This window comes from Protomyctophum parallelum (genome assembly GCF_964188405.1).
Source record: "Protomyctophum parallelum genome assembly, chromosome: 13".
In the NCBI taxonomy this organism is placed as follows: domain Eukaryota; kingdom Metazoa; phylum Chordata; class Actinopteri; order Myctophiformes; family Myctophidae; genus Protomyctophum; species Protomyctophum parallelum.
The window spans coordinates 22,039,582-22,060,163 of NC_139708.1; the positions used below are offsets into that span (position 1 = coordinate 22,039,582).

General features: G+C 42.3%; 1 protein-coding gene across 1 annotated transcript; it reads left to right on the top strand.

Moving 5' to 3' along the window:
• The first annotated feature begins 489 nt into the window (after positions 1-489).
• Positions 490-20,486, top strand: LOC310869334 (tetratricopeptide repeat protein 39A). Its single transcript, XM_083780007.1, has 18 exons — positions 490-801; positions 1,674-1,778; positions 4,266-4,397; positions 8,397-8,452; positions 8,784-8,851; positions 10,640-10,704; positions 11,000-11,099; positions 11,202-11,267; positions 11,379-11,487; positions 12,672-12,739; positions 15,069-15,128; positions 15,375-15,536; positions 16,355-16,446; positions 16,556-16,676; positions 16,788-16,899; positions 17,212-17,326; positions 18,796-18,912; positions 19,232-20,486. Exons 1-18 carry the CDS (start codon positions 767-769, stop codon positions 19,341-19,343), a joined length of 1,695 nt encoding a protein of 564 aa, XP_083636133.1. The 5' UTR covers positions 490-766; the 3' UTR covers positions 19,344-20,486.
• The last annotated feature ends 96 nt before the right edge of the window (positions 20,487-20,582 follow it).

The window sequence follows — 20,582 nt, forward strand, 5'->3', positions numbered from 1 at the left end:
CCTTTGAACAATACACTTTTTTGTTTTAACCCTCCACAGGAGGAATGACTTGATGTCTTGGTAGGCATAGGAAACAAAACAAGGCAACAGGTGGGCATTGTTGAGCCGCTTCAACACCCTCTGGTGGACACATTTGTAATGATAGAATACAGCTAGATTGACTGCCTCGAGGGCTGTTTATAATATGGCGTTTATGAATGGCGTTAACTCAGTGCTTAGAAAATCGATTGCACGTTAATAATATAATCGATATTAATAAAATAACGCGGACACTTGATTAAGATGTGTATAGTCGAGTGGAGCTATAACAGACGGCTTCACATTCAGCCTCATAAGTCTACAGCTGAACTCTACACTATCACTGTGTCTGTGGAGCGGACTGGCACTTTGATGCGCACCTCTCTGAAGTGCGGCAGACACAGTCAGAGTCACTCAGACGACACTTGAAGTTGTGTGCGTGGCACTGCAGTGTTGCTAAGGAGGAGTCAGACCAGAGTTGCACTTCCACTGTGAGTGTGTGAACAACACTCCATTTCAAGCGCTTTACCTTTGGAGTAGACTGACTACCTCAAGATCGAATTGAATAAGAACTGAAGCGGTAATCAAGATTCCATTTAGGCGATTTTGTGCAAACGATTAGCATTAATCCAGAGCGGACGTAGGTTTGCAAATAGATTTTTCCCCCCTTCCTGCTAGTCAGCTAGTGGCTCGCACACCTTTTTTTTACAGGTGTCTGGGCACGCTGCCCGGGGCTAGAAGTTAGAATATGTCCAATGGCAAACAAACAAGTGCGACAGAAAGGTAAGTAGGTAGACCTAACACTTTGTTTTGTTGTCACACTAACATTTCATTCCCACACAACACCTGTAGGCTATGTCTCGTCTTTGGTTCCCGGAGATGCCGGAGAAAAGTCGATAGGGCCTATGCCTCATTTAGCTGAAATAAATACAATAACTATTTATTTAATTGGCCTAAATAAATACATTTCATATACATATGGCCTTAAGTTAAGTGTTATGAGAGCGTTAGTAAATAACAAATAACATGCCTACATTTACTTTTTCGACACTGTCTTGCGCAAGTGGCACTCTTCTCTTCCTTGTGACAAAAAATAACCTTATCTGCAAGTGTTAACTGACAAAAAACAGGTTCGTTTTCATTCGTGAAACAGGCAACAGCAGGGACTTGTTGATAACAAGTGCTCAGATAAGTAACAACTAACAACATATATTTTGTAGGCTATTACATAAGATCGATGCCCACAATCAGTATTAAGTTTAGTCTGTTACTCTGCATAAGCTAAATGTAACTTATTTGGAAATATGTGACATTAAGCAAACACTAGGTGCTTTGCAGATGAATAACTAACTGTGCACTTATCTGTTCCTCACTGGACATGACAACAGATTCTGTGTGTTCCCCATTTCCATAACCATGCACATGGCTCATATTTGCTAAGTGTTTACTCTGCAGCAGCCAAGCAAGGTTAATACCTCACCTGTGAGTCCTCCCCAAGCACACTCGGTGACTAGTCTAGATGTTTGCACAGGTGTAGCCTAGGTTAGAATGAAAACTGGTTAAATGTCATACATTTAACAAGGCGTGTGTGTGTGTGTGTGTGTGTGTGTGTGTGTGTGTGGTGTGTGTGTGTGTGTGTGTGTGTGTGTGATCAGCTCCTCACAGATGACCCTGGGCGAGTGTTTGGATGAGTGTATGGAGGCTCTGGACCTCTTCCTGAACAACCACTTCAATGAGAGCCTAGAGAGACTTCGGCCACGGTAACGGTGTTATGATTATCTATGGGAGATTTACCCCTAAAACCCAGAATCAGTGCGAGTGCATTATCCGGCAACGGCATGAGACGTGGCCCCTGCCGGGGGGGAGGACCGGCAGCAGGTGGATAGATAGGTAGGCTGGATGGATTATTGACAGCTCCGTTCCGCTGCCCTGTCGGTCGTGCCGGTGAACTGCCGGTAACAGCCGCGGGCGGCGCTGCTGGTGGGGAGGGGCGGCATGTGCCAGGGGATTATGTCACTCCACTGCCGTTCCATCTCGTGGCTGTCGTTTTAACGCAGCAACTGCCGGTAAAATGCCGGTAACAGCCGCGGCGCTGCCGGGGACACTTGGGAGATTATGACACTCGACTGCCGCTCGCTCCCGTGGCAGTGCGTTTGGTTCCGTCATGCGTTGCGCCATGCTTGCGGTTATGGTTAGGTAAGGGTTTGGTGTCGGACTGATGTCAGTCCGCGGCTGATGTGTTTTCCGCGGCTGATGCCATGCTTTGCGTCGTGCTCGTGGTTATGGCTTGGGTTTGGGGTAGAGTGTCGGGCTGATGCCGCCGAGTAGCCCCTCTCGGAACCCCCCGTAAAGTTTCTGACATTTGGATGTACTTTACGGAGGGTCCCTCGTCAGTTCGTAAGCCCACAATAGGACACATCTGTACACGCCGTCGGAAACGTCAGTGCTGTGGCTTTTGAGTGATTGTGATATGTTTCAAAAGACGCATATAAGAGCTATAGGAGACAACGGAAACGTCTGATAATTTTCCTTTGGCGCAGAAGCCGTTAAGTATTTTGAATCTGTGTTTGACCGTTTTGGCAGCTCTGAAATTCTCTCTTCCTTCCTTCCTTGACTTCCTTATTGACATCCCATTGTACCGCCTCCCGCACCGACAGTGGCTATAATGCGACAGAGCAGATCAGAGGCAGGAACGAGTCTGTGGCTTTATCTTTAATCCTTTTCAGTATGTACATATAGGTGGCAGTTTAATATGTCAGCACTTTTGCGCCCAATGTGTTCTGTGATGCAACAGAGTTCAATAATAGTGTAGATCGTGAATTGCAGTATTTCCCTTTTTCCCTCCCAATTGAGTTGTTATGGAAACTCCCAATTAACCCTTCACATGTACAGTCCCTGTCTCTTCTGATAAACATGATGTCACCATCCACTTCTTTTCATCTGACACTAAGGCGTTTCACTCCTTGTTAGTGCATCCGGCGTAGTGGATCTGGGGGAACGCACTATAATTCCTAGGCCCACTCCCCGCTGAGCGGGCACCCCGAGCCCCTGACCAACCTGTAGTGAGTCACTAGAGATCGCCCTCCCTCCCTACCACTGGCTTCCCGTCCACCAATCTGGGAACCCATTGGCAAAAAAGGGGGAAATAATTCCTTTGAATTTGCCTCCGGGGGCACCGCATAATTCCCTGTGTAGAGACCGGACGTCGGCCCGTTGACTCTCCTTCAGCCCTCCTCGTCCGGTGGTGCTCCCTTGTTTTCATTCCCAATAACAACATACTCTACAAGTTGTAATGAGAGTTGCAGACAGATCAGCTGCGGAGCTCTGAATCTCTCTTGAGAGATTACCCACCCACTAAAACCCACTCGGATGCTAATCTCGCATTGCCAGACTGTTGCCTTTTCAAATGCTTCCGTCATATAGTCTGGAAGCTCTATCATGACTCATGAGTATGCGATAAAGGTAAAGCCGAAGTGGAGACTCCTCCCCACTTCTGTTTCGTCTTTACAGTCACGCAAATCACCTAAATCACCTATATAGCTTGTTACTTAATTTTTTTAAATAATTAAATTAAATGTAAAGATATTTTAAAATATGTTTTTGTGAACAGAAATGGCAGCTTCCTTACTCAGATTATGGGAGGTGTAGTTCAAGAATCTATACAGCATTCAGAGATTGTGGGATAGTTGTCTGCCTACGCGAGACTACTCGGGATGCCCCAAGGTGCAGCACTTCCTGTCAGCTGAAGCGTCATAGGCCAGTCCCTGATGGAAGTACAGCACAATTTCCTGCCGGCTGAGACATGATAGACCAGTCCTCGAAGAAGATCCGAAGAGTTTCCTGTCGGCCTGAAGTGTGATTGGCCAGTCCTGTGTCAGTCGTGGCGTGATAGGCCAGTCCACCAGGAGATGACGTCCTGCACTTCCTGTCAGCCAAGGTCGCCATAGTAGGCCAGTTCCTCCAGGATATGAAGTGTTTGCAGAAGCTGACGCCCAAACAAAGCTCAACACCGGCAGCAGGGGAGTCCTGGAAAACAAACACCATGTAGGGCTGGGTGGGAGGGTGGAGGACTAGTTACAGATAGGGAGAATAACGACAATCAGATAGTTGGTGTACATACGCATATCCTTTTGCAAGCATGTATAATAATTATATAATAGCCATACAGTTGCGCTCCCCCCCCCCCCCCCTCTCTTTCTCCTGAATTTTATATTTGTATGATGTTGACCTTTTCATCTCCCGTCTAGGGTGAAGGAGAGTATGTACCACGCTCTCATCTATGCCACAATCCTGGAAATGCAGGCCATGATGACTTTCCAGCATGAGGACATCACGAGTGCAGGAAACACCATGAAAACTGCCCAAGACGTCTGTCAGAGGTCTGTGTGCTGCTCACTGTGCTCAGCGTGGCAGACGGTACAATGCCCACACGGCCAGGTCTCAGTTAGGCCACACAGACGATCACAATCAAACATAATTGTTTTTCAACTGGGTTGTCTTGAAACAGCCCATACGTAAAAATGGCCGTGAATGTTGGTTGCTTTTTTGGCGGCTTTCCATACATATAGTATCAGCTCAGCTCGCCTCTTTACTCTGTTTACTTTGACTCCCCCCCCCTCCCCCCCCTAGTACCCATACCAAGAGCAATGGCCATCAAACTGGCTGCCTTCCGGTGCATCTGGACATAATGTATATAACGTCTGGCTTTCAGACATTGCAGCCAAGGCTATGGACTTTTAATGTTCATCTTATTCATGCCGTGACGTGTGGCAGCCATGTCTATGGACTTTAAGGTTTGCTTTAAGCAGTCACGTCATGTGGCAGCCACAGTGGGCGACTGGGCGTCCCTTACTGTGATTCTTTACTTATACAGACCAACAAAATCGGCATGCAGTTCAACATTGAGTTGCCCTTTTCTGTGGGTCTGAGGCTGAGCAACACAAAGAGACGTTTGACCCCTTCCTACCTGCAAGCCTATGGAGAATGCAGTGTAGAGAGACACATAGTCTTTTCATTCACTTGCTCCTAATCTTTGGTGATAAACTATAAAAAAGTACCAGACGGTACCAAAGACATGTACAGGTTCAGGTCCATGTTTTACCATGGTCACTTGGGTCTGGGTCAGTTCAGATTCTATTGTCCCAGGTCCCTGCTGGTCTATTTATCATTGTTAAATACCAGTGGATTCCAGAAGACCAGTACTCGGCACTGATCTGGAGAGAAAGGCATGAAGTGCTGTGTAACTTGCGTGATGATTTAGGCTGATGTAAGATCGGATTACTGCAGCGCAAGATAAAGGGGAAAGGTTGAGCTGCATATGCGTGCCAGCTGCCTGAGTTAGTGACTTGGGAAAAGGCATCCTTGCCTTAATTCTATCTAGGTGAAAACATCACATTTAATTGAATTGTCTCATTGTAGCTGGGGATTTGATACGCATCTTGCACAAGGGCGCGTACACTTAATTTGGGCTCCAATGAAATGCCATTTTATTTATTTTTTGTCCGATGTTTCCATATGTGGAAACATCAATTCTCTCTCCCCACCAGAGAGAAAGTATTCTCTCCCTGTCTGCCATCCCCACTGAACCACCAAAACCAGGAAGTAGACCTATACCTCTGTGGTTTACAGGCGCTAGCCCCCTCCTATATTCAGCTATAGTGTACACAAACATTAAATGCCATTGACAATGAATGGAGAATTTACGTCATATGTTTCTGAGCAAATCAGTATTTTTGTCCGACACAAAATTCCTATTGACAATGAATGGATGATGTACGATGATAAGAGCGCCCCTCACTTCACACAGTTGTGATTTTTAGTTGTTAAATAATCTATGTATATAAAATATATATTTCTCAACAAATATCTTAATATACTAACATTGTACTGCTATGAATGGACCTCATGAAGAAGCCTAGTTGACTTGAAAATGAAACCAAAATAAAAAATAGATTAAATACAGATGTTTGGGATGGCGCCTGTACGCCTTCTACAGGTAGCGGATCACATCTGTAGGTACCGGAGCGTAGGAGGGAGGTTCCGGAGTTAAGCTTCGGCAAGCTCCCGCATTAATTAAGCCCTGGAAAGCGGGCATTTGTGTTGAATAATGAAGCATCAGCTTACTTGAACAAAGCATTGGTTCTGACTTGAGACAAGTGGGTCTCATCATGCCAATAAATGTCAAACTAGAAAGGCACTATTTTAAGAAATTGCAAAGAGTGGTAGCCTTGATGCAGTTTTGTATTATGACTCATCATGTATGTGCCACAAAACTATGGGAGGAGAAGTGTGGCAAACATTTGCACATCTAATTTATAATAGAAGCAAGCGCAATACTGTGATAGGCAACCACATGAACTAGAAAGGGGTGCACATTAATTGGAGCACAAATATCCACAAGATAACCTCGCTGCATCAATATGACGTCATATTGACATCCATTTATGGAGTTCCACAGCTCCATATTTGGCTGATCGGTGATTCGGATCGGTGGATCTGAGATTAAGTGAAAGATATTCTTACAAAAAAAACGACTCACGGAATGTGAAAGATATGGCAGAAGCTACAAGACATTTGATGCTAATCGTGATCGTTCCCCCATGACGTTGGCCTGGTGGAGTGATTTGACCATCCTTGATGTCTATTTCTTTATTTTTTTATTGTTTAATAAGCTTAGCCAAATTTTGTGGATGTTGACTGCTTCATATACAGGTCTATTATATTTGCTAAATGTTTTCCTACCAATGCTCTTCTCTTATATATTATGTAAAACATCAGGGTTCAAATCCTTTATTTAGTCTCTAAAGTGCTCCTGCCCTATATTTCTCTCATCTAGAGCAGTAACATGCAAATGAAAGCCTTTTATATTATAGCGTGGCCTGGTGAGACCTACCACGCCAGAATTTGCATGCGTTTGACTTTCGACAGACGGGGAAAACGGATTGGTTGGAATTTGCCTTGTTAATGTTTTGACTTTTGACTGGAATAATTGTACCCGTCTTATATTGACAGTGTGTTGATATATTGACTGTAAATAGAGAGTGGCAAATAGCTAATCTAACACAGTCTTTTTCTTTTAATATGGGCAGAAAACGCTCCTTTTTAGGTGTAATATTCAGAGAACAAAAGACAATACAACTGGACCAAACAAGTGGACAATGTTGACCAAAGTGTGGTTTCATTCTCTGCGAAGGATGAATGCACTGCACTCACAACGGCCCCTTTTCCACCTCAGTTGAACTGGTTCAGTTATTTTTCCACCTCAGTTGAACTGGTTCAGTTCTTTTCCACCTCAGTTGAACTGGTTCAGTTATTGTTTTCCCAGTGAGAATGTTTCCAATGGTTCAGAACCCTAAAGGTTTGTTCGGAACTGGAACCACAAAATGGCCGCCGGTTCCAAGAAAGCATCAAGGCTCCGAGAATCTAGAACGGAACCAGTTCTGGAACCAAAGTTCAAGTGCAAACTGCAAAGAGGTTACCAATATCTGTTGATTTTGTCCTGCACCCTTTTGCACATTGGTAATCCAGCCACTGCAGCCAGTCGTCCTCGAGATGCACCAGTGAGGGAGGGGGGGGGGGGGGGGCAAGGTGGTGGCCCTAGTTACAGTTAGATGAGTCGTGAAAACTCCTGCATCTGATCATCCATTTATTCCATTAGATTAGACCATAGACCATTTTAGTATATCCTATGTAAAGTTAACCTCGTCAGATAATCCCCACATAGCGCAAATGTACGAAGAAATTCAAAGTTTCAACACCAAAGTAGGCTAGTAGTAGTTGTGAATTAGCAAACTGGACATTTGGACTGAATGTTTCCTTTATCCTCGTTGAGCTTCTGTTTTCGCCGACATTTTTATTTGTGTTTCTCATAAGCGTAGCTCCTTTGTGCTTCACATTCCACACAGCCTCTGCCTTGCCTTCTGTGTGCTGACTGCTGCGGGCCCGGTGTGGGCTCTCCCCTCCCACCCCTCACTGGTGCGAAAGCGGGTAGTAAAAACGGGGACACGAACCAGACTGAACCGACATTTACATCCTTTAACCCAGTCAGGCCTGACGTCTAAATAAAAAACAATTTTCTGAAAGATTTGTGGCACATTTTAACGATTTTTCAAAAATAGCAGACCTACAAGTTCATACAGAGCTTGTAGATCTTCTATTTTTCAATAGCTAAATTATAACAATGTTTAAAACACCAAAAGAGGTTCCTGCCCAAAATGGGTTTTAAGCACCACTTGCTAGCAAGGCTAAAAACAGAACCTACTGAAATTCGCAGGTTGTTGATATGGCAATTTCATCAAACCTTTTTGGTTACACTTGTTGATAATTGAAATTATCTAATGTGATGGTTATATTAATTAAATTGTGGCGCTCTGTTTCAGGTTTAGACGGAAGTCTCCAGGTTTTGGTCAGAAGTCTGGAGAGACACTCACAGAAGGTAAGGGTCCAGCATCCCTGCACACATATATTTGCATATATGCACATTTATTAAGGCGGGACATGCAGCACCTTACGCACCGCACAGTGCTGTATTTAAACATCCCACACAGGACACAGGCACCTTACGCTTTATATTCTAATATAATTGTACATATACCGGTAACTACAGTGCACATGGATAAATGTGCACCCACACACCTGTATAGATGTAACAAATGGTCAAGTAAAAAATATTGACTGTTAAAAATGGTGTGTGTGTGTGTGTGTGTGCGTGTGTGCGTGTGTGTGCGTGTGTGCGTGCGTGCGTGTGTGCGTGTGTGCGTGCGCAGAGCAGCTCCATGCTGAAGTGTGTTATGCAGAGTGCCAACTCCAGAGAGCTGCTCTCACCTTCCTACAGGTTCAGTGACTTACTTCTCACTAGTCCTTACCCGTTCTGATCATAGACTGTATTATATTTCAACTTGTATATGTGTGTGTGTGTGTGTGTGTGTGTGTGTGTGTGTGTGTGTGTTTTTATGAATAAAAACAGCAGTATAACATGAAAGTATTCTTACAAATGCATGGTAGGGAAACGTTTTCATGGCAAGAGCAAGGACCGCAACATTTACACTTATTAGCCCACAGAGCCCCATTTGAAAAGTATCAAGGACCCCCAGTTTGACATGCACCTATATATGGACAGTCGCACAGATCCAATTTGCAGGTGGATTTGCGTCCAAAACGGTCTCAATTGTGAGCTTTGGCTTGAGAGAACTCATGGCTTTTGCAACCTGTGATGTTGTGAGCTTGTAGATTAGCTGTTTTCACCAGAGCGTGCGCTGTAGCCACTTCATGCTGTGTGTGTGGCTTATGTTCAAGACAGTTGTATCTCGTGTTGTGTTTATAGCGAACTGAAAACGGCCACGCGATGACGCACGCGCACACAGCTTAAGTAGTTTACACACACGCTCACAGCGAAAGTAGTCTGCACACACACACGCACGCGCGCACACACACACACACACACACACACACACACACACACACACACACACACACACACACACACACACACACACACACACACACACACACACACACACACACACACACACACACACTAATCCAGCCAGGCAAGGGCAGAAGGTTCCTATTATAACGACAGTGGGTGCCCACCTCAGAGTAGCCTGCGCACACGCTTTTAGCGAGGTGCTAAGCAATGGTTGTTTTGGTATATCAAACAATCCGTCCACTCCATGTGCGTGCGCACGTGCACTCTTTACGTGCGCGGCTGCACGCTGTTTCACCCACGTTTGGTTAAAAGTTATATCAAGTGATCCAACAGAGACACCCCGATAGATAATCATTCCGTTGTGATCGTGGCCGTGCTGTTCAATGTTTCACATTGGGTGCAGGAAAGATGAGATCTGTAACTGTGCGACGCGCGTCATCAGTGACCAGGCGTGTCACCCGCGTTTGGTTTGAAGTTATAATATGAAGTGACGTTCAAACATTGCATTGCAAAAAGTGGTTAAATAACCTTAGTAGGCTATGCGCCGTGTGTAACAGCTGCCTGTCTGCCACAATGGTGCCTGCGCTGTTTTTACCCGTGTGTGGTTTGAATCGTCAATCGCCTGTCTGTGCAAAGGGGGAGGGGCCTGAGGTGGTGTACTGTGGAGCAGATCAGCGCAACTTTGCCCGTGGGATCGTGTGGTGATGTAAAAACAATATCTGTACAGTAAATATGACAGTTGCGTCGGTAAAATGTAGCCTAGCTGGATTGTGTGAGCGTGCAGATTTGTTTTGGCATGGAGAGATGTGTGCTAATAGTGTGGCTCGGTCGGAGATAGACCACGGACAAATAAACGGGTTTTTATTCACTAATAAATTCATTATTAATCTTATTGAAAAAATGGCTTTGTTAATTATTGGTTATTATGGTCAATGCCTGTGTGAAAAGTGGGAGCGATTGGTGCAGGCAATGGCAGAAATAGCAGGTCTACACGGTCATAACTCATTGCTCCTAACACATTGTAAATCGGCTATTTTGGGCAAAGAGATGTGGTGTAGAGAATATATGAGGGCGATTCCGGTCAATGAAGTATATATAGCAGGGTTTAAGTGGTTAAAACTGTATTCAATATTCCTTGGAATTAACTCAACTTAATTGGCTTGATTTACTTACTTTCACTCAAATCTAATCTAGGATGAGAACATGGTGAGTTTTATCAAAGGAGGAATGAAAGTACGCAACAGTTTCCTGATTTACAAGTAAGTCTTCACTGTTCAGAGCTTCTTCAGGTGGTGTGTGAAATGTTATGTGGCATCTTAAAAGAAAGCACTGTACGGTTATATTGAATCCTGTACACAATGTAACTTGCAAATGGCTCAAGAGACCTCCCACAGTCGTAAAACATTAATGGCCTTTTGTACAGCTTAAGTGCATGCCATTATCAGTACATTTAGATTAGTTTTTATTGCATAATGAGACATAATTATCCTCTATTATGCTATTATGCATAATTGTGTTTGTAAATATGTGACATAATTGCCTGTTATCACCCAGAGAACTGCATTCCTACGTCCAGTCTCTCAACTCTCTCAAAGGACCCAGCCACATTCAGTTGGAGGGAGGAATCTCATTTGGAATAGGAGCATTTAATTTGGTACATCCCACAAGCATCCCAGTGTTCCTAATTGGCTTTACGTTTTCGGCAATGACCAATTCACACCACAAAGAGTTTGACTTTCAGTTGTACTTTTTTCAGGCTCTCTCCCTATTTCCTCCACGGTTACTCAAAATCTTAGAATTTGCGGGCTTTTCTGGAGACAAGGTATGTGAATATAAATACTGTACTTCCCACATCACTACAGTATATCATTCTCCCTCAGGCTTAAAGCCCATTGCACTAAAATGCGCGTTGCACGTTTGTGTCCCGTTTTAGGAATATGGCCTGTCTCAACTGCATGATGGTGCGATAGGGACGAACCTGCGCTCCATGCTGTGTGTCCTGCTATTGCTCTGCTACTACACCTTTCTTAGTTTCATACTAGGTACTAACTACTGTACGCTGTCAGTGTTTACATACACACTTCAATCCTCAACCACCCACCAGATGCTATGGATCATTAGACAGGGTAGACCCATGAATCGCAACCATGGTCACTTATTTCATCTTATTATGACACTTATTCTATCATTCTCTACAAATCACATACAGTACAATCGCGTTTAGAAACCTGGATGATGGATTGTGTCAACAAAAATGAAAAGAAAATGTTATAGATCTCAAACAAAAACATTATTATACCTTGTGGTAGATATACAGTCTGGTGTGTGTGGTGCAAGAACAAAAACGTCAGTTGAAAGTGAAACCTTAACATGGACGATGACATCCAACCACATTTGTCCATGAGCAATTAAAAGTGTAAATGCAAGACTTAAGTGGCTTATTGTAGGAACTTTATCTTGATATTCTTTTTAGTATACCTGGTCTTCTTGGGCTAAGCAAATCTACTTCCAGTAAAGACATGTTCCCTCTATCGTCCTATTGTCTTTTCATTAAACTGACATGATAATTCAGTCAGGAACACTCTCCTCATAGATTTAATCATTTATTGCAACAAATGGAATACAGTTATACTTTGTACAATTCAGAAACCCCGCTTGGGTAGCCTATGCCAGAGTGTGCCCAAAGGAAGACGTTTCATTTCACTTTAACCTTTAAACCATGCAAGACCATGCAAACCATGCTCCTGAAAGGGGAAGGCACGCTTTGCCAGCAACAGCATGTGTAGCACTGCAGCGTCGGTGCAGAGAGCGAGTGTAGGAGTGAGCCATGTTTAAATGGACCGCCTTTGTTGTGTGAAGGGGCCGTAAATGGGCATAGAAATACTTTTTCATTTCACTTTATTCAAACAACAGGCTGGAGGCTGATTACAGCTGGGACCAATTACTCCTGCATGAACTAACGCGATGCTTCATTAATTTCAGTAGATTCAACAGAATATTCAAAATACAGAAGCTTTTTAAAAGCTATATCAACCTACATGTATAACCCCAACATGTGATTGTTTACAAAGGAACTTCATTGGAAACCAACAATGTATACTGTAAATAAAATGTATTTATTGAACATTTACATTTTGAGGGCACCCATTGGTAGAAGAAAAAACATACTTACTTTGATGCTGCCTATGCAATTACAGTATGCAATTTATCCTTTTCCGTCTCTTAGGAACGGGGGAGGCGGAGGTTTCTGATGCTGAGGAGTTGCTGAAACCTTTCAGGCTCCGCTACCCACGGGTGAGTGGCACTCTTTCACTCCCTCTCCCTCGTGCTCTCACACTCAACTTTCCGTCTCACTACCTCACCCCAACACCAACCTTATTTGTAGCTTACATCCGCAGTCGTTTCCATGAATCCCTCCACCCACCCAGATTCTCACATTTTGTTCCTGGCTCTTTAGTACACAGTCACTCACCATTTGACTGTATTTCTACTGTCTGCATACTTGCATTCTTTACATCCTTAAACTTTTACATCAAAAAGTATGTACTGCCTTCAGTCTTCCATGTCCTACTGGCTTCGTGCACAATAATTTGGCACTGATCGGACAAGTGGTTTACAAGATCAGACAGACAGACAGACGGACAGAGAAATGCTTTTCTAGATGCCCGACTCAGGTTCCATGCTGTAAAAATAAGACTTGCGATGCGAGAGTGTGGTCTAGCCAACACCAACTCGGGACGATCTTATGATGACGAATATACGATCTGAAAATGTGTCGCAAATATTTCACATTTGAAAAAGAATGTTGTAGTCACGATGCAAAACATATATTTTAAGATGACCAACGTTGCGTCACAAAATGCCTTCTTCAGGGTATGAATATTTCAAATCAAACTATTAATATGGTGATACCTTATTCATACAGGTTGATGATTTTATTCTTGCTGAAATCGACCTAGTTTATACCTTTAGTTATATAGAGCGTCGCAGTGCCGCCCCCTTTCATGACGACGCCAGGCCCAGGAAATGAATCCCAATGCATAGACATTTCAAAAGGTATTTATTTAAAGACCTTTTAAGCGTCTTACGAAGCCAACTCGAGTCATGACAAATCATGACAACAAACACAATATTTTGGACCAAACAAATAATTACTAAGACCGTTTTTTTCTACTTTCTAATTATTTGTTTGGCCCAAAACATTGTGTTTATTGTCATGATTTGTCACGACAAGAGTTGGCTTTGTCCGCGGCGTAAACGTCTTTAAATAAATACTTTCTGAAAAGTCTATGAGGAAAATGAACAGGGATTTATTTTCCGGGTCTCTCGAGGGGGCGGGACTGTGTGGGTACATCCAGAGTGTGGATGACACAACCAGCCATTTAAATTATTGAGAATTTATCGCACAAAATAAACTCTTCCTACCAAGCCCAGCTAGCAGCCCACAGACCCTATAGCCACCGTCCATAGACGGAGAAAACAAACATTTTCTTACATGTTCTTCACTCAGAAAGATTTCATTCACACAATTCTCACTCTCTCCATCATTTTATTTAACCACTAAAAACACATTGAAACAGAGTCTCTTTTTCAAGTGGGAATTAACTGGAAATAAAATTACACAATGCTACATCGTACATGTCAAGTTACAGAACAGCCAATATCAGTATCCATGATACCTATAAAATATAATTCAAAAAATCTCCAAAGTTGTGCATAGAAGAAATACACAATGTACAATATGTACAGAAATAATACATTTGTAGGCCTATACTAGCCTGGGCAGCATTCCTTTTCGGGTTTATGATCCAGTCGGGAACGCATGGTAACATTAACGTAGTCAATGATTTGTAGTCATCAGGAAACCACAAGCCGGAATCAGAAGTACCCAAAAATAATTCCCGCGATCATGATTTTAGGGCCTACCCAATAAAATCATTGATGTAGCCTGCGAGATATCCGTGAGAATCAACCAACTGCAGCATAGCGTACAGTGATGTGTTTTGAAAGGTGAGTAGGTTATGGTACAGCATGGTACAAGGGATCCAGTTTGGCCAAGGTGGAGGAGCAAGCAATCCTATAAATGGTATTACCATAGTCCAACTGGGACAGAAAGAGACCGGTCTTTGGCGAGCGGAACATGCAAAACAAGCTTTCAATCTGTAGCAAAAATAATCAATATGAAATCTAAAAAAATAATAAAATGATTTAGGAACACTGACTAAACTTTAAAGCATTATATTGTCATGCTATCAAACTAATACTTTACTGCTCTTCCACTTGCATACCTTTAGTCTATGACTCCTTCATCCCTTTCTATTCCCCTTTCACCTTGGACCTACATACCTGCTAGCCCAGCCCACAGAGCAAACGTAGCCATGTAGGACATTGTGTGCACTTGTACAAGGAAACAATGTGTCTTGACTAAATACCGCCACATCTGATAGGTGTACAGTATGGGTGTTTATTGATATACAAAATACACTTGGTTGGCATGTGATGGCTGACATGTCCTACAATGATCCTTTCTTCTTTGACTGCTTTTGTTTAAATTTGAATTAATTGTCACTGCAAATGTATGCCTAAATATTGTATTACATCTTATCTTTCCTCTTCTGTCCAGGGAGCAATATTCCTCTTCTTTGCAGGCAGAACTGAAGAGATCAAAGGCAATATAGATGAAGTAAGATTCACAGCTCATATCCACAGTTTGTACGTCTCTCTTATATATAAGAGAGGCATAAAAAGGCAGAATTCAATGTCGGGAGTTTTCTTCTTGTCGTGTCCACAAGAAAGTCTGTTATGATGCTCGGCTAGATGTGGTTCAGCCACAAACAAACACATTGCTGTCCTGTCTCATTAAACTACCAAGTCTGCAGTGCTTTGATGCTAAAAGGATGTACTGTGTGTAATGTTGCTGCACCACCAGGCAGTGGCACTGTTTGAGGACGGCTGCAAGGCTCAGCAGACATGGAAGCAGTTCCACCACATGTGCTACTGGGAGCTGATGTGGTGCTTCACCTACAAACGAGTGTGGAAGATGGCCTACTTCTACGCAGACCTTCTGAGTCAGGAAAGCCGCTGGTCCAAGGTACAGAGGACACCCTATTATTAAAAAGCTACAATTATCAGGAACTTTAGTTTAATGAATGAAACGTTATTTTAACCAATCTGTTGTAATTTAAGTGTTAAAAATCACACCCGTGTGAAGTGAGGGGCGCTAATACATGTTGATTAGGTGATGTAATGCTGATGTAAAACAAACGGTGCAAACACAAACATTAAACGCCATTAACAATAAAGAGACAATATGACGTCGTAAATGACATTTTCACTACCAAATTGTAGTCTCACCATAGTCTCACCAAAGCGCTAGTACTCTCGAGTCCCTACCCATCTGTTTCCTTTGTCAAATAGAAAGTGTGGAATTTTTAAACACTTCTATTAGTCAAACCTGCTTCACAACAACAATGCTGCTGTAACTAAGACATATAGCTGCAAAGAAATATCTATACATGGATTTGTAAGTACAAATTCCACATTCTCTTGAATATACATTTCCGGGTTGCTGAGGTGTAATTCAAATCGGGTATGTGTGACACAATTTCTTCTTTTGAGTAATGCTATTCGATATTAAGTCAATGCAGCAGTTGTCCTGGTCGAGGGAATCCTGTCTGTTCCTATTCACCGGTTTGCCACAGAAGCTTGCAGCTTACCATGGGAAAGCGAAAAATAAATACACATGGAAACACATCCTCACACATTGTAAACGCATCGGGTGGCCTAGACTAGAGCACTAATGTTGAGTCCTTTAGATAAATGAAAAACAGAAAAAGGACCAAATCCTGGCACTGTGTATTTATATAGTGTGATGAAGTAATGAAGTAAAACAAAATGTTTGTCTGTCAGGCCATGTATATATACATGAAGGCTGCTTGCCTCAGCATGCTGCCGAAGGAAGAGGCCAGGCCTTTCGGGGAAGATGAAGTGGAACTCTTCCGGTAAGTGCAAAGACAACCGATCTACGATAGTTGAAAGTCTATTTTTTAACAATTATTTAACCATCCTTTGCTTGTTTATTTTGTCTTTATTAATGGCTTGGGCCTTCAGACAGGTGCCCACCTTCAAGCAGAAGATAGCAGGAAAGTCTCCACCAACTGAGAAATTTGCTATCCGCAAGGCCAGGCGTTACAAGGCCTCCCATCCAGTCAGGCTACCAGTGCCGGTGTTGGTAAGCAGACAGACAGACAGATAGACAGTCACTCTCTCTCTCTCTCTCTCTCTCTCTCTCTCTGTGCAATAGTATGTGAACAGTATTTCCACTTATACTGTACTCTTGTAGGAGATGATGTACATGTGGAATGGCTTCACCGTGATCAGCAAGCGGCCAGAGTTGACTGATGGGATGATGCAGACGTTACTGGAGGCAGAGCGCACCCTGCTGGAGACTCCCGGTAAAGTCTGCTGTTATAATGGAGAGAACTAAATAACAAATGGCTAGTCAGATGCTCTGCGATGTACGCCATGTGGTTGTAGCCTGCAGATAATTCACATAAGGCAGGGTATATGGTTCAATTTAGGCATGGTTTGGTGAGTTTAAGGTTAATATAATACGTATGTTGTAAATACATGGAAGTAATATTGATCTTCTTTATGGTTGCGTAAAATACATAATTCATGTTGAAAATGTATTTTCTTTTTTAGATTCATGGTCGTGCAGCAATGCATAAATTGGCCATAATGCTTATAGTCCTTTTACTGTGCAGAAAATGAATTTTCGGTGGATGACCGTTGTCTGATCTACCTACTGAAGGGTTTGTGTCTGAAGAATCAGCATCAAGTCCAGGCTGCTGAGGAATGTTTTAACAAGGTCTATGGCTGGTGAGGATCCATTTAACATTTTAAATGAATGTTTCATTACAGTGCCTTCAGAAGACAAGTAGCTCAAGCAGTTTCATTTTCAAAATGTTGATCAGTGACCAATGTTGACTAGGATTGTTGCATTTTTGCAAAAGCTGGAATGAACAAGCTGGCTGCCAGCAGCTCAAATACAATTTTTGCAAACTGGTTGAAGATAGTAGACTGTACTGTGAGAGATCTTCAAATTCAACCTTTATTCACAAATTACCTACATTTTCACAATACTTTAAGCAACTCTTCAAAACAACACTATTCAAACATCCTTTATCTTGGGTTTAAACATAATTTGCTATGGCTTCAAAAATATTAACATTTGTGCTTTTAAGCATGCCCAGTTCTCTGTGGGATATAGTATCAACAAACAATGTTTACAAAAATAAAAACTCACCCATCAAGTCATAGTTGAAGGTAAGCTTTACTGTCCCGGAGGGCCTTTGCAGACTGTAGTTCAACACAAATGCATACAATATCATACACACACATACTGTAGTACAACATCCATATCTCCCACATGATGTGGAAATATGCATGCAGTGATAGAAGTCTTGAAATGACAAACCATGTTTAACCCATTTAGGAATAAGGTCAAGGTTCTAAATCCTAAACGTTTTCACAGAAAAAACGATGTTTCTATATAGTGGTACTCAACCTTTTCAATGTCGAGGACCCCACAGAATTGTCTGTATTTGGCCACAGACCCCCATCTGAAAATATGTTGTTCCAGGGACCACCCCCAGAAGCAAATAATTGAGTTAAAAACGTTCGCTCTGAAAGAATATATATTCAAAGATTTGTGCCATATTTTCAAGATAAAAACAAAGCAGATCTACAAGCTCGATCTGCTATTTTTCAATAGCTAAAGTATAACATAATGCTTAAAACACCAAAAGGGGTTCCCGTCCTGAATAGGTTAAGTCAAATACCATGTAATTTGTGAGAATACGAGACTGCTCGCCCCTTTACCAACTCGCCCCGGGCATACAGCCTGGTATTCCTAAAGTAATCTAAGTAAATTATGCTTAAACGGTTAAACCTAACCTTACTCCTAACCACAACCTCAGTAAAACGATGCCTAACCCTATTCCTAAACTTAACCCCAGTAAAAATATGCCTAACCCTAGACTTATTTCAAACCTTATTCTCAGTAAAACAAAATAAAGAATACAAGAACCGCCGCACCGAGCTGTCGGCGGGAAAAAGCTGGGGCGAGATGAAATTGGGGCGACATGACCTGTTACCATTTGTGATATGAGAAGAGCCTCAATTCATATAAGACCAATTTCTATGTAATTACATATTCATCAATCCCAGGGGAAAATATTTTGTTTACTGGACAAACAAAAACTTGCCATGGCTATATTGCTCACAACTACAGCTTAGATGTGAAACATTGTTAATAATGCATCATTTCCCATCCCCCTGTGTCGAAGTCAGAAGAAGATTAAGTATGACCACTACCTGGTTCCCAACGCCCTGCTGGAACTCGGTCTGATGTATCTAAACCATGGCAGGAAGGAAGAGGCTATCAAACTGCTGCACAAGGCTAAGTCTGTTATTTTACAACCTTTATATTATCACATGCAAAGTTAAGAGCCATGCAGTTGTGGTGTTGTGTTTAGGATAATAAGGTGTGTGTGTGTGGGGGGGGGGTGATCAATTTAATTAATGCAATTATCTGGTTAAAATAAGTGTAATTGAATGTAATATTCATATGTAATATGTATAGAGCGGCAAGGATGAAATGCGTAGCACCCCCGGCCCACATACAGTAGATGGTCATTTAAATAACTAGGTTTGCATACTGTACCTGTATCTAGCTCATGCCGTGCCTCAGTCTTACCAATGCTTCCCATTGTCTCTTCTCAGACACAGCTACAAAGACTACTCTATGGAATCCCGGACTCAGTTCAGAATACATGCTGCCCTCACTAAACTCAAGGCAGATCCAGGTGACGGGAATGAGGTCACCCGGCTTTAAGGAGACTCCATTTCCTCATGATAGATGAGGCTGGACACACTGGAATCCTCCATCCATACCACTTGAAGCTCCATTATAGGCCCTGTTTTTTAGGCAATACTCAAATTCTCCCATACATGTTTGTCACTCTATTTGCACTTTACAGTCAATGTTGCCGATGCATCTTGACAATGGTGCCACCTATACTACTGTAGTACAGAAGATAGTATTAATGTCACTGCCATTCATAGGTTTACAGATTTATTAAATAAAAACTTTTTTTTTTTTTACAACACTGCTTTTACGTTTACACTAAAACATGATCTTTATTTTATTACAGCTTAATTGGAGAATTATATAATGGACGTCCTCGTGTGGTAGAAAAAGGTCTTGCAGAATGACTACTATGTTAATGTTCAGGTATTATCATGGAGTTGGCATGATTTAAGTGTAGAAGGTGCTACAGCAACTGTTCTAAGTTCTTTTGCCCCTGCCCACACTTATTTTTTTTCTAACAAATTAAGACTCCAATAAATTTTATGTTAAACCAATGATGTGGTTGTCTCCTAAATGTCGCCGCCACTGAAACAAAGTAAGTTGTCTATTGTGACTGTACGTTTTATATCCATTGGTGCTTAATTTTAATGGTCTACTCTGGCTTGTGTGCAGCCCAGACACAAGTATTAGGATATCCATTCTCGAATCCATCAAGGCTAAAATTGAGTTTGAAGTTACAATGGGGGGCATGTTGTGATAAATCAAATATCTAGATACAAAATTGAGCAACTTCAACTGTCTGGGGTATTCAAATGATGAAATGGCAGTTTTTCTTTTTGTGAAATATCCCCATAACTGTCTGGATTAGTGCTGCATGATTAAAGAAAAAGCTATCTAGATTCAGACATGTGATCTAATTTCAGAATTTGAGCAAGAACCGTGCAGCACTAGTTGGCTGTCCAATTAATTTTAATCTTTTGTTTTTGCTACAAGAGGTTTAAACCCAATTTACAATTTAGGCATTTAGCAGACACTCTTTATCCAGAGCACTAAAAGTATAATATCTGTACAATGAAACCGAGTATACGCTTAGAGTGCTATGTCTACATAAAATGCTAGACAATGATTCACCTTGCAACATGTAAATATTTTCATGGAAAGAAATGAGAATCGGGCCCAGGCCGTAGCGTAACGGTCTGGGCACCGGACTGGTGATCCAGTCGCGGTGTGCCGCAGGTTCGACTCCCGGACCCGACACGGCCT

What these genes read in the sequence shown, in the direction of transcription:
- LOC310869334 (XM_083780007.1), top strand. Translation starts at nt 767, where the DNA reads ATGTCCAATGGCAAACAAACAAGTGCGACAGAAAG. An exon ending in CGGGCTTTTCTGGAGACAAG is followed by an intron (nt 11,268 to 11,378) that starts GTATGTGAATAT and finishes GTCCCGTTTTAG; the next exon opens with GAATATGGCCTGTCTCAACT. An exon ending in TCAGGCTCCGCTACCCACGG is followed by an intron (nt 12,740 to 15,068) that starts GTGAGTGGCACT and finishes TCTTCTGTCCAG; the next exon opens with GGAGCAATATTCCTCTTCTT.